The following is a 15,009-nucleotide window of genomic DNA, read 5'->3' as shown; positions in this document are numbered from 1 at the left end:
CAAGGTGTGGTGGACGAACACCCAGGCAGATTAGTCATTCACACGTTTGTCAGGTATCAACGGCAAACGTGCCGCTCAAGCTGGTAAATGGGAACAGAAACAATGAGGTGAATTTCTCCTCCTGGTGCATTATGGGCCCTGCGGTATGAACAGCTCCACCCAGGCACATACCCGGCGGTTCCTCCCCCGAGGCGAGGCAGCACAGATTCCTAAAGTCTAGAGCTGCTATACATACCTCACACGCATACAAACTACAACGACACCATATTCACTGCACATGCTGCGGCCGACCGTGCACATTGCCCGTTTATAAGCCGTAAGTAATTTGGAAGCAATCATTTGGAGGATCTATTGATGACATCAAGTTGTATTTAATTTGCGCTCGTGATTAATCGTGATGTTTCGGGATCATGATTTGACCAAATGTTCTGCCATCACTCTCAGGTTGATGTGTTTCAGGGACCGCTTTAATTGCTTTAATTTTGTATCTATGGATGACACTAGAACTCTGCATCTGTGGCCACTTCATGGTCTGGGTAGTTGTTTTCTTCTCAAGTCTTCTTATGTACTGCTGGGACCAAGGGAAGTGCATGAGAGCATCTTTCAGTGCATTACTTAAGGATGGGAACTTCTCAATATCAACTGGAAAAAAAACTATGAAACATTGTAAAGCGTTATGTCAAACACCCTTCATGGCATGTAGCAGGTGTCAGTCATTTAACTATTGCTTCTTTCACACAGAAAGCTGAGGAACCAGTTGTAGGCATTTCAACTACTGGAGCAGAGGATTATATTTGTACAATTAAATGAAAAATATGCTTATTGTCTAGTCCACGTATGTAATATTTAAATAATGAAATGTAAAAACAGAGGGGCTAGAATTAGACAAATATGATATGATATGATATATTCCTTTATTCGTCCTAGTGGGGGGATTTCAAAAATCTAAAATCACAGCAGCGGTGCACATCAGAGCATCAATGAAAATAAATATAAAACACAATACTAAAAAACTAAATACTAATACTAAATATACAGGGGGAAATAAAGTAAAGTGCTGAGTAAATGAGATCAAAGATAGTAATGCACAAAAAATAATTGATTCTGACAGGGTATCGGCGCGTTTGACGGCAGGAATATGTTTGACATTGGACGATATGTGCTGCGGTCACTGTTATCTCCATCTTTAAGGAGCGCTTGAGTCCATTTCCAAATGCTGGAAATATGTAAATGACAATGAAAGATATTAGCAAATGATCCTGTTCATGCACGGGCAGATGTAGAACAGATGGGATGTATTATTGTTCACTTATAGGTGTGTGTACGCGTGCTTCATTAATACCAACTACCTTGTGTGTACGAGCAGCTCATACACCTCGATTGTGTTCTACGCACGCTTTAATAAACACAGCCTGTGGACTTCAGAGGCCTCTCCTTCCCAACAGCCCACCAGAGACACACATTAGAAGTGTATTCAAGTCAGCCACCTGCCACTTTAAATGGCACTTCCATCAAAAGAATAGCCACGAGTTCTACTCTCTTAAAATGTTGCCATTTAGAGTTATTGCCGCTTTAAAAGGGTGAATAGACTATCCTCGAGAAGAGCATGGAGCATGAAACCATCCAACGTTTTCTCCTTTTGTCTTTAAACCCGTAAACCCGGCATAATATCATCGTATTGAAGAGCACGAGGGAAAATAAAACTTGCACCGAGGAAGGTTTTTGTGCCCTTAGTTCCGCAAAGTTATCCTTTTTCTCTCAAACAGCTCACGCCGACACAATTGAGTATTGATCAGATTTGCGGAGCCGAATGTAAATAATTAACCGACGTGGAGATAACATCTGCAGCTCCGCAAACAACTCCGATACAGAGGCCTCTGTGTCTCCGGTGAATAGGGCGTGGAGAGCATGCACATCAGCCACCGTGAGGACCTCTGCAAGGTGGCCACGGGAAAAGAGAAAATCTTTATCAGACATCACAGTTGTGTCAGCTAAAAAAAAAAAACATCAAGACCACAGAAGTAATCAGACAGTGGCTGTTTTACTGTCGATACCGGAGCAAGGAGAAGCATCTGTCTTCGACATTTAGCGGTAATCTAATTAGTTCTCTGACTTGGCGTACTAGCAGGTAGATGGAAACTGAAATTGTTGTTGCTGAAATTTTTTGAGGTGAAATTTGACTTTTTCAGACAGGAACTTCCAAGGAGCTCTGAGGGAAGCGATGGCAACGGAGCTTGTGTAAGTAAGGATGTGACATACCGAAGAGAGAAAGGCATAAAGCTCCTTGGGGAAGGAAGGACTGGATAGGGGAATTGAGCTCGGGCCTCTGGGTATCCCTATTTAAATATCAATGCGTCCTATGAGCCGCATCAAGGGCACTGACGGCACCACCTCTATCTACAACTACCTCCAGCAGAAGTGTGTGTGTGTGTGTGTGTGTGTGTGTGTGTGTGTGCTAAACTGATCACTCTGTACAGCCATCAGACACCGCATTTTTCCAAGGTACTTTGTACAGTGCATTAATCACAGGGACCCTTGAGCACTTCCATGGATCCAAATATTCCGACCTTGAGGTTACAAGAAAGACATTAGTCCTGATCCATTCACAGTATTGGAGACAGGGAGGGCAGCTGAGGGAGGGGACAGAAAAGCTTTCAAGGTAATGAAATTCTACCATAATTTAAAGGGAAAGACTGGTGGGGACAAGCCTGAGCCAGAGTTAGAAGAGGAAAAAAAAGATTAAATTGGATTTTTTTCTTCTTCTTATTCCCCTATATTTTAAATTAGGTGTAAGTGCAAGTAGGGGGTAGTTTTTCTTTCTCTTTTCTTTTCCGAACAAAAGCATGATAACAGCATTAACGTCCAGAATGAATCGAATCATTTCCAAACCAATTAACCTTTGACAGAATGGATGAGTGGACAGGAATGAGAATGGTGCATATGGGAGGGAAGAGAGAGAGAGGTGTGTGTGGGGAGGGGGGGACGGACAGCAGGCAGTCGTGTGCAGAAACGGGGATTGGACTTGCAGGGACCACACATCTTTATAGGCATCGATGGGGGTCTGACGGGGCTCCCACAGGAACCACATTCAGACCAACGAAAAGATATGTATCCACCTGAGTGGGGAAATGCATCGCCCCCCACTCAACCCCACCTCCCTCTCCATCCTCGAGTCTGTCCTGCCCGTCATGACTGATAGCAGAAGGGGTCTGCAGTTAACCCCACTTCATTCTTTTTTTCTGTCTCTCTCTCCCTCGATCTATCCATTTCCATCCCTCCCTCATTGGCCTCGCGCACGCTGCAGCCGGTCCATTAAGTTAATTAAAGGCTCCATTTTGAGCTGGAGCCCGCTAGCAAATACAAGAGTGCCGATCAATAGATCTCTGGCTTATTTTGTGGGAGGGAAGGGGACAGCACTGGTGCTGCATTCAGGGACCTGATTTGTAGAATTGGCAGACAAGCCATGTCCCTCCCCGTCTTGTCTTCTGTCTCTGTCAAATGTGGTAGCCACCCTGCCCCTTCCACAATCTCCTCCCCACCGATCACCGGGATGTCTCGTGTCACTTCGTTCGACCTTCTTCACGAACTTGGAACTTTCCAAGTTCCTTCGAGGAGTCCCAGTCCTGTGCTATACCCTACGAGAGACTGTGTGGCGTTGTGTCAGTCACCGTCTGCACAGGGGAGCCAGCTGTGTGGCGTTGCAGCTGGGATTGGAGAAGTGCGAGGCCGCGGTGGGCAGCAGCAGAGCTGAGGTCACCAGGGTGTCCAGAGGCATGATGTGAGCTCCAGGACCGGGAGAGGAAGGACCAGTGGGTCAGCAGGAGGGATTCTACATGGCGTTCTGTCAATCACCATATCTAATGGCGTCAACATAAGCTGTCAGAAGAGAAGATCTGCCAGTTAAAGCATTGTGTGTGGACGCTTCACAGATAAAGATCATTATTGCTGGATATGGGAATCGTGAAGAAGAGACTGAATTCACAAGCCTATAGGAGCAGTGCCACTTCTGACACACAGACAGGACGACAAATCGATTGATTCACATTGCAAGTCATCTTCAGAAACGACGAGTCTCCGGTGATCCTCCATTTACAATTATTTTGCTATCGTCTCGTACCACAACAAGAACAGAAGAGCCACAGGCTAAACAACCGTCATCAGCTTCATGTGGCGTTCGTCTGCCATGAGAAATGGCTGTGGGCGGCGGGCGGTGGAGCAGTTCAAAAATCCGCATCCAAGCCCTCTCTGCTGGATGCCTCTGCTCCGGCAGCTCGGCGGTGGCTCGTCGAGATCCTTCCCAGCAGTCGCTCCACAATGCTCTCCCTCCGGGGAGGCGGTCCATACGGGCCTCGATGGTTAGCCAGTCGTGTTTGTTGGCGTCCTTCTCCTTCCTCTACTCCTCCTCTCCTCTCATCTTTTTTTTTCTGTGCGAATGCCTGGTGCTTTTTTCCACTTCTCTAATCTAAACTCCCTCCTTCTCTCTTCTCTCTCCTCTCAGAGAAAGCCCAGGGGAGCTTGTTCATATTCTCTCCTCTTATTGTGTTTCATCTTTTTTCCTTATGACACAGACCTATTCCCCCCCCCAGAGTATCCAGCTTTCAGCCAGGGAGCTGGAGAAATGCATGGTTAACCCCATTTTATTCTGTCTATTCAAAAGTTCCCCGACAAAGCTCTAGTGCCCACCGCAGATAAGAAATCATTCGTATAGAGTAGAAAAGACGGTTTGGTCTGCACCCAATTCAATTCAATTTTTTTGTGTGTACATCAATGTCTACAATTTGTACTTTCAGACATCACTGCCATCCCTGCCCAAAACCTCACCACAAAAAAAAAAAAAACCCAAATAAAACCCAAAAGAAAAAAAAAAAAGGAAGAAAGGAGAGGAGGAAAACAGAGAGGGAGATCTCAGAGGATGGGATGGAGAATGACAGAGATACAATGGATGCAGACAGCAAGAGAAATGTAATTCATATAGAATGATATGTAATGAATAGTTCATAGTAGGCATATTCAGTATATGCATATTCCACGATGGTAGATCCACGATGCGGAGGAGGGAGTGTGATGGGAGTGTGGAGTAGGTGGGAGTAGAGTGACAGTGAATTCCATCATGACCCAGACGATCCATCAGGATCCACGATCCATGCGACCCCATGGTCCGGCGACCCCAATAGAGTCCGATGAAGACGGACCGGAGAAACGTTTGAAGTGCGTGTGATTGAGATGGGAGAGAAAGAGAGAGAGAGAGAGAGAAAAAGACATCCTTGAGAGCTAAAAGAGGATCCTAGCACTATATCAAGCCAGCAAAGATCCCAGGCAGCAAATAGCAAGGGGCAATACAAGGGCTGACCTAAACTCTGTCAAGAGGAAGGTCTTAAGGTCTGTTAAACGAGGAGGACTGTGGTGACTGTGGACTGAAATTGGAAGCTGACTGTGTCTAGAGAGCTTGGGTGCCAAAGGGCTGGCTCCATAACCAAAGGCTAAGACTCTAGGAAAGCTCCTAAGACTACAGTTTTTCTCTTAGTTGTGGTGATAGTTATAGACAAGCTCGAGTAGCTCTTTAAGAGATATGAAGATGAGCTCAATCAATGAAGCCAAACAAGAGAAGAGAGAGAATTTTTTTAAAGTGATTTTTGATTGAACTGGAGCAGAGTGCAGAGTGGAGTGATGGTGTGAGGCATTAGTTTCTTAGTTGAGTGAGAAGAGCTGCAGCTCAACTGGAGGGCTGGAGAGACCTGAGGGAGAGCAGAGAGTGCATTAGCAGCCTGCTAATAAGGAGTCCAGTAGTCAAGCCTGATCCAATGAACCCAATCTTTTTCTGCATTTTTGAGACAAGATTTTGAAATTTTTGAAATATTACGAGATGAAGAATGCAATGCAGTGATTTTTGCTGGACGTAGAGAAAAAGCGACAAGTCCAATCAAAGATAGAGATTGAGGTGGTGTGTTGGATAAGTGCATGCCAGGTCAGAACATTGCCACATCACCAGATAATCGATCTCTGAGGTGCTAGGATCAAAAAAATTGTTTTTTTTGAGTTTAACATCAAGTCTAAAGTTGCAGGTCATCCATTTTTATGTTTTTTATGATTTGCTTGATTTTACATACAGAGTTGTTTCTCTCTCTTTTATTGATAATATATATGAGTGTCATCTCTAATAACAATGAAAGTTTATGAGTGTTTATAATAATATTTGCCCAAAGGAATAAAGTAAGGTATAAAATTGGTCCAAGCACAGAACCTTGTGGAACTCCGTGATTAACGTTGGTGGTTATCGAGGCGTCATCGTTTACCCAACAGAAGTAGAAGAAAAGGTCATGTTCTGCGGGCGCGTGGCATTGCAAAGGACGCGTGCATTTCTAAGCAACGGGTTGCACCGCATTGCGCGTCTTGCAGAACAATGGAAGAGCTCACTTGCAGAGGCATTTCTACGAAGCAGCTGTTGTGAACGAGCTTCGCTTCCGGCTGGCTACAGTCTCTGTTCCTGGATGGCTCACTTCTTTAATATCTGTATCAAACTTCAGGACGTAATATTAGCACAATGCTACAGGATGCATCCTCGCCAATCATACACACCAGGATCTATGATGCCATAACGTCCTCCGTGCTTCTGGACCGTATGCATACTGTACTGCAGGGCTCTCAAGTTTCGAAGACAGGCAAGAGTGACATTTCCATCAGCCCCCCCTCCCCCCCCCCCCGCAGAATGACATTTTCGGATATCAGTCAGTCGCGCGCAATTCCAGGATGCTTTATTTTCATTGGTTGCTGGATTAAATCTTACCCAGATACAACAGATACAGGGTTTTTTCTGATTGGCTATTGTGTCGCCCATTTTTTTGTTTGTTGATTGGCTGATAACTGGCTCCTCACAGCAGAACTCCAGGGGAGCGCTTGATTCCTCCACGGTGAGGGCAGCGCGGCCAGCTCATGTCGGCGCGCTGCGGCTCATTAAAACATTAAATAGCCGAGAGTTTTTTTCAGCGTGAGAAATACGATGTGTGGCGGGAGTGCGTGACTTAAGACCGAAATGCGTGAGTCTCACGCTCAATGCGTGACACTTGAGAGCCCTGGTACTGTGAGACAATGTGTTGTTCAATAAATGACAAATTTGTCAAGAGCGGCAACCGGCTGTGAATTGAATTGACAAAGTCAAACGATGTGCCGCTGCCGTGTAATATAGCTGTCAAATAAAGGGGTTATCAACTATAAGGTATAACACATGACATGTAAATGAGGGGAAAGGAGGGACGGAGATAAATAAGGTCCCATTTGTGCTTCTGCAGTGACCTCGTCTCTCCTTTGCTCTTTGCGGCCTCTCTGTCGTTCACTCCCTCGTGTGGAGCACACAGTCCCACTGCGTTCCTTAAGCACATGCTCCCTCATCCTCGGTCACCCTAACCACCTCTTCCCTCCAGCCCTCCCTCCTCTCCGACTCTCACTGCGTAATTCAATCATCCCAAGGAGATGGATATCCGTCCCCTAGGAGCGCTTACGCTCTCCATTTCCTAAAGCGCTTGATCAGATTAATTGATTGCCCCCCCCCCCCCCCCCCCACATCTCTGCGTCCCTGCTGCCGACCGAGGCTGCAGCGGTGGGCGACGGCGGGAGGAAATCAGGTTTGCATTGATATTTTTATAAAATGCCTTTTTCCTTCTGCCCCCCAGACAGACCCTGTAAAAGGACAAAGGGGAATAGATAAAGTACATGAGCCAGGAGAGAGGGGGTGGGGGCCTGGGGGGGGGGGGGGGTAAAGCCTGCAAAAACAGACAGGCAGGATTATAAAGAGGACAGAACAACAACCTGGGAGTGTACAGGAAACACAGAGCCGACCAGCAGATCAAGGGACAAGATAAAGCAGAGGCGATCAATGAAATGAAATAAACAAGGCAGTTTAGGAGGTGTGTAAAACATGTGAGGTGTGTGTGTGTGTGTGTGTGTGTGTATGTGTGTGTGCCATGATGTTTGGCTCCAAGCCTGCAGAGCACAGCAGAGGGTAGAGATTGGAGAGTCAGACCTAGCCCCACAGGGAGCACAGGAAGACCTCAACTCATCCATTATAAGTGAGAGCCAAGCGGCTGCCATGTCTCCTGATTGCTGAGTCCCTATGGAGCTCGCTCTCTCTCTCTCTCTCTCTCTCTCTCTCTCTCTCTCTCTCTCTCTCTCTCTCTCTCTCTCTCCCTCTCTCTTCGGCACTAAGGACGGCAGTAGATTACGGTGCTATTCCAGGGTCCACAAACATACACACCCTCGTGCACACACACACACACACACACGTAAACACACACACACATAGAAATTGATAGTAACTCGTCCGCCTCTCTCTTATCTTTCTGCCGCACATGTTCCCGATACATGTACGGCTTTTACCCGAGCGCGCCCTTACAGTCGAGGCGTTTACCTCTGGAGAGCCAAATTACCTTCCAGATACAACATTCTCTTTTTTTTCAACTTGCCCTCGCCATTTAGTTCACATGCATTTCCCCCATACAGACTCACACTCTACAGCCACACACACACCAGCACACGCACAAACACAAGTAGCATGACTCATAACAACACATTCTTCTTCTGCCTCTACAGTGACTTCTACATTCAGCACAGACTGTGTGTGTGTGTGTGTGTGTGTGTGTGTGTGTGTGTGTGTGTGTGTGTGTGTGTGTGTGTGTGTGTGTGTGTGTGTGTGTGTGTGTGTGGGATAGAGCACACGGCCTTAACGGGATTATACTGTAAACACAGAGTTGATCACGTTCTTTTAAGCTGCAAAGCGTTTCACTCGGCGAAACAAGTACGACATGCTTGTTTGGTGGAGAAAACATCTCTTGTTCTGCCTGTTTTGTGATATACATGCCTAAAAGGCGCCTAATACTTCTAGACTGAAATAACATCGGCATAATAATTATTATAACTATGAGGATTTTTTTAGTTGCCTATCTTGTGGTGCCCCCTCAGGACGTGATGCCCGACGCACAGCACGTAGTGCGCTATGGGAGCGGTGGCGCTGGTCGTAGTTTATAGCACAAACAACAATGAACTAGTGGAGGCGGCGAGGTGCTCCGTGTTGCCAGATTGGAGACGGTGAAGTATCGTACCAAAGGCTCAAAATGGTCGTATTTGGAGGATAATTATCGTGTATCTGGCAACCCTGAGATCGGTCGACCAATGACTGTTCTCTCTACGGTCAGAGCTCACGTAAGGTGGAACGTAAGGGAGATACCATTTCCAAAACTTGTAAGGGGTAAATACTAGTTTGTGAAAGACCCAGAGAAACACAAATATCCGACGAAGCAAAATCCCGGACGTTTTTGGAATCCCTGCCGGACGCATTTTTTTAGGTCTCAAAAAGAGGACGTGTCCGGGGAAAAGAGGCCGTCTGGTCACCCTATAGGTCACCATGGCTTAAATGAGTTGCGCACGTGTTGGCTAGCAAAGTGTAGCATATAGCATATTGTAAGGTATTCTCAAAACTGGGGCACTACGCAGATGGTGGAGAAACAGGCTTCCGGACACGCATGGATTAAGTTATCAACATTTAATGGCAAGAAAAGTGAATCAAACATTCAACGCGCTCTCCCTCGTGTCCAGGCTGCAGGCTCCCGGCATCTTCCGGGAGCACAACCTTCCCTTCGGGGCTTACCTAAGAAAAGAGGACGAGCTCTCTACAAACACGCAGTCATATACTCTTCCTGTTTTCGGTCAAACAGTCACTTCCGGTTTCAGTCGCTTTCACAATAAGATTCCCGTCAATTAAAGTCACCTTCACAATAAAAGTCTCTTGTTATTGTAAGTCATTTCACGGATTTCAACCGGCTTCGTCAATCTATAATACTAACATACAGTCACTCTCATGCAACATACATTAATTCTTGCCATTTACATTTGCATAGAGTAAACATTACCCCTATGCTTCATAATACATTAATAACAATATCAATATTCTCCTTAATATTGTCTATTATAATATCTTTCTATATGTATTAATTTAAACCATAAGACCTCTGCAGATGTTATCAAAATAAACTATTACAACTTAACAATATCAAACCTGCCCTGCATGCCGGCTTCTACATTGATATCGAGCAACCGAAGCCATAACTTTCCGAGGGTAACATAACATAAGTTGAAAACTGTTTTGTCTTTCCACCTCTCATGGTTTAAGTGGACCGCAGTGCACAGCGCTGGCATTCAATCAGGCCTGTTGCTGTATTCATGGTCACAATGGCTTTTGGCTGCAGATCAAAACATATACAGACTGCTTCTTTGGTGGGGAAGCTGAACTTCTGACCTCAAAACACAGATCCATCAAAACTCACTGTCAAACCGATAAAATACAGCACACAAACATACACGCACACACATGCACTCACACTCTGTTTGCTTGAGTACTCAGGCCACAGACTAAATCAACTCACCATTTATTTGTTTCTTTCCGAAAGACTCTCTCTCTCTCTCTCTCTTTCTTACTTTCCTCTGGCTTTTTATTTGCTAGGGGGGGTTGAGCTCTCAGGCTGGGATTGATCCGGCGCTGCCGTCTTGAACCTGCGCCCCGAGGGCAGCTCAGTGCAAACACGCTCAGTGCAAACACGCCGCGGCCCCTCTCCATTTACTGCGATCATGTTACACTCTCTGTTACACGACGCGCACATTTCAACCCACGGAACAGACGCACGCAGCAGGTGCCTCCTCCAGCTGACCGGTGTTGAACAAACACAGGTCTGATGAAGACTGAAGTAATCACGCATGAATAAATGTATCTCCTCAACTGAAACCGACAGTTTCATTCATATAAAAAAACCTTCAATCGGCACTTGTTCTCAGTCAAAGTGCAAACCCAAAGAAGCAATGAACTCGTCTTTTTTTGCCAAACTTTAAAAATGACACACATCATGTGTGTAATTAAGCATCGGGGGGGAAATCGATAAGCACAACAGCTGCATTGGAAAAGACAGCAAAATTTTCATACACCACATCCCATTTGCCGAGTGCTTTTTCATGGGCAGAGCACAAAAGAAATCCATTATTTTCTGCAATCGCAAAGAATTCATTTGAACATTTGACACACATTTACAGTGTTTTCACCTGAAGACGGACAGCTACCAAGCTACTCACCCGCCCACCTTGCCTTTTCTCTTTGAAGTAGAGGAAAAGCCGGAGGAGACGGGTATAATTTGTTTGATTCATTTATTGTTGCTTACCAAGAATAAATATAATTAAGAATCGTTGCACTGTGACGATTGTAAAGTTCTGAAATGGCTGGCCACATTGTGGTGGCGGGAATAACTCAACATGGTGATTAGAAGAATGCATCCATCCCACACACACAGGAACACTCAGGCGTCGGATGGCTCTGTGGGGGCTTGTGTATTGGAACACACATGCAGTAACACACACACAGATACAAACACTATTAGTCTTTGTGTTTTTCTGCGACTGCCTTGACTTTCTATAGAGTTCGTGATTGATGGATTCTGTGATTGGCGCTGTGAGACGTGTGGAGTCTCCAAGTGAGCAACTCTACGCTGCCTCCTACAGGACAACAGCCCACATTGGCCCTGTGAATATGCAAACAACCTCTCGTCGTCACCTGCAGCTGAGCTGATAATGATGACGATAAATGGTGTTTTCACAGCAGCTATCTTCAGTCTTCAGATTCAACGAAACTTCTTGACAGCGAGGGCGGATTCAAACACTAGCTTGTGTACAAAAAGACACAGAAATAAATACAAACATGTGTTATTTATGGCCTGATTTATGTTGTTCTTTGCAAGCTTTTAATGAAATGTCTTTGCATATGCTGCAAAGAGCATTTCCTCTGTTATTGAGATTCTACCAGCGTTGCCACTGTGACAACGCTTCCTGAAGGGAAGATATAGCACTTTGGCTTTTTTTGTTTGTTAATGCTGTCAGAAGACCACACACATGAGACAAGCCTGACGAGAGGGCAGCGCTCCTACCTTCCACACAATATGGTTGCCTTTGGTGTCGTACTCCAGCGCCATCGGGAACTCCCTGCGCTCGTAGAACTTGCGAAAGGTGGTCGGTTTGGAAGGACGCTCACGGAAAGCCCCTGCAGCCGGGGGCCCCGCCACCTGGTCGGGCACAAAGCAGAACATGGGAATGAAGAGGCGGGAGCAACACTGTCAAATAAACAGAATGAGTCGCACGCGGCAAGTGAGAGTGTTGTTTTATGAAATCAGAATTGACTGTGTTTTCTCCTGCCTCTTCTTAAAAGTAATTCAGGGAGACACCTGTGCCTGCGCCTCTGCTCCTCTGCTCCTCCTCCAAGGAAGGCAACACATAGAGAGTGAGGCGCCTGTGTGTGCGTTTGTGCGTTTGTGCGTGTGTGCGTGTGTAACCACAGGCACTGCAAGAGGCATTGTTAGGATCATCTTTTCTCTCCTTCCATATCGGGCCGCGCCGCTGACGGCCAATGAGAATCCTGCCACGTCAACCACAGTGTCTGCTGCGTTTGTTCTGGAGGACCATTGGTGGTGGGAGCAAAAGGGAGATGTAAAAAAAGATTAGAACTAGAACGGGCACTCGGTAGAGCGCATACCTTCGCATATGACAAGATTGGGCATTGAATTATGAACATTTTGGTATTAGTTGCATGCCAATTGGATACAAATTGACCGCGCTATGGTAAAAAGAAGATGTTGACCTTTTCGTGACCTTGACCTTGACCTTTTACCCGATCGATCCCACTATCTAATCAAATGGTCCCCGGATAATAATCAATCATCCCACCAAATTTCATGCGGTTCGGTTGAATACTTTTTGAGTTATGCGAGTAACACGCATACAAATAATAAATACACGGCGATCAAAACATTACCTTCCGCATTTTCAATGCGAAGGTAAAAATGGATTAACAACATACGTTTTACAGGACACCACAAATGTGGTGTGTTAAAACATTAATTTAGGAGCATCGAAAGGACCAATTGCCTGAAAAGAAACACTCCATCCAGGAAGTGACCCGAGCCTTTCCCTGAAGACCCACTGAGACTGTTTACGTGTGAGCCACTCAGGTACTTGAGGAATACAGATGTATCTGATTGAAAACATTAGAGCTTTGCAACAGTTGTAGTGGACGGATGGCAGAATGCTGGAGCCAATCGTTTCCCTGCCTGTGTCTCTCGCGCGTCCCCCGCCATCTGTGTGGCGCTGCCACATGACTGGCAGATGTGTTCCTGTCATTAATCCTCAGATTACCACCCACTGAGAAACGGGCAGAGCGGAGTGGGACTGGGACGTGTTATCTTTGGCAGGACTGCTACAACTTGAGAGATTTTAAAGGATTTGAATCTCTTCGTGTATTTGTCCACGCTACATCGTTCCTGTTTGTTGCATAAAACAAATTTGATAGAAAAAGCCTCAAACCGCAATTGCAGTTCAGTAAAACCGCCACCGAGGAATGACGCAACATGGCACCGAGCGTAAACTCCACGTGTGACGATGTGTCGCTGGTGGCAAAGCTCGAGAGACGCAAGAAGAAAGGAGAAGCGCTGCTGAGCAGCTCTGAGTGAACATCCCAGAGCTCTCGCTGCATTTAACTCGCCCTAACGCACCGTGGGATTGCTGCTGCGCAGTCGTTTCAAATGAATCCGTCTGGAGCATTTGTTTACCATGCCGAATAATATTATGCGGAATTAATAGGCACGGCGTCGTATACCTGCAGGAGAAAGAATACCTGTGTGACTAACAATGCATGTGAATCACAAGAAAAGGCACATTTCAGCACGTTCTGTAAAAGCCTTAAATCCCTCACGACCCATGACGCATGTATGCCTGCTGTGGTCTTTTAAATTATGTGTCACTTAGCGTGCAATTGTGCGTCTCATCATACCGTAACTAAACACGCGTGATGCCTCTCATTTTGTAACACCACGCACTGCTCAGTGCACATCTGAAAAACAACGTTTGACTCTGAATAATCTCACGGATTGTTTTCATTTAGCAGTTACGCGTCAGCTGGCGTCTCGCCGCGTCAAGCACAACGTATCGGGTAAGTTAATGTTGCTTCACTTAGACTCATCGCCGTTATCCGTGTGTCTCTTTCCTCGCTCTATCTTAAGCATTCCTTCCACAGCAGGAGTTGTTTTGCAACTTTCCCTCTCTGTGGAAAGAGGATGCTCGTGATAGTAAAGCTGTCAAGATCAGTGCCGCTCCAGCCTGCAGGAGTGACGAAGCCCTCGTCTCCAGGTAGCCGGGGCGGCGGTTGAGCCACGCTGCACACGGAGGCTAAAAGTAGCTCGGGCTGGGCAGCGAGAGGCGAGTGAAGCCAGACGGCATCGCCTGGCCGAGCAGCTTTTACGGGCAGCAATGATGACGCTGCAGCCACATCGGTGGCCCGAGCTCGGAGACGAGGCCAAACTTTACAGCTATTTCCTTGTTTTCCCCACAATTACCATCACTTTTAGACGACACACATCCACAACCAGGAAGTAGGATGTGTGTGTGTGTGTGTGTGTGTGTGTGTGTGTGTGTGTGTGTGTGTGTGTGTGTGTGTGTGTGTGTGTGTGTGTGTGTGTGTGTGTGTGTGTGTGTGTGTGTGTGTGTGTGTGTGTGTGTGTGTGTGTGTGTGTGTGTGCACCATGCAGGCACATTTTCTAGTGGCTGCAGGCACGCCATTAAAGCCAAACCCGGGGGCCTTTTTCATGTGCTACTGATGTGGGCTGTCGTTTCTTGCAGCTCAGGGAGAACTGTGATATGAATAGCACTCTGGAACCATTATCAGCTGCTGGCTTCCTGATGCCAATCCGATGATCGATCTGCCTGCTCCTGTTCTGCCATTTATGACATTCTGCTCTAAAGCTGCTGCTGCTAGAAAAGTCTTTATCACTGAACCCCAGAGTTATAGCAATAGCCTCTAAGCTAAGTTCGTCTGACAAAAGCTAGAACATATTCTCTATGTTGTGTAGCCTTCTTTGAACCACATGAACTTCTGGACAGGGCAGATAAGAAGCACACACCCTCCAAAAGCATCCCTAAACTAGAATGGGCACT

General features: G+C 46.2%; 1 protein-coding gene across 1 annotated transcript in view; it reads right to left on the bottom strand.

The window, feature by feature from the left end:
* Positions 1–15,009, bottom strand: part of pacrg (PARK2 co-regulated) — a 134,949-nt gene that overhangs the window by 100,956 nt on the left and 18,984 nt on the right. Inside the window, exon 2 of the mRNA XM_056426588.1 lies at positions 11,955–12,089. Coding sequence (XP_056282563.1) covers positions 11,955–12,089 — 135 coding nt within the window. The remainder of the gene's footprint in view (positions 1–11,954; positions 12,090–15,009) is intronic.

The sequence above is a fragment of the Pseudoliparis swirei genome, chromosome 11 (assembly GCF_029220125.1).
Source record: "Pseudoliparis swirei isolate HS2019 ecotype Mariana Trench chromosome 11, NWPU_hadal_v1, whole genome shotgun sequence".
In the NCBI taxonomy this organism is placed as follows: domain Eukaryota; kingdom Metazoa; phylum Chordata; class Actinopteri; order Perciformes; family Liparidae; genus Pseudoliparis; species Pseudoliparis swirei.
Note: the sequence above shows the minus strand (reverse complement) of the source record. Positions and strands in the feature narration are given on the sequence as shown.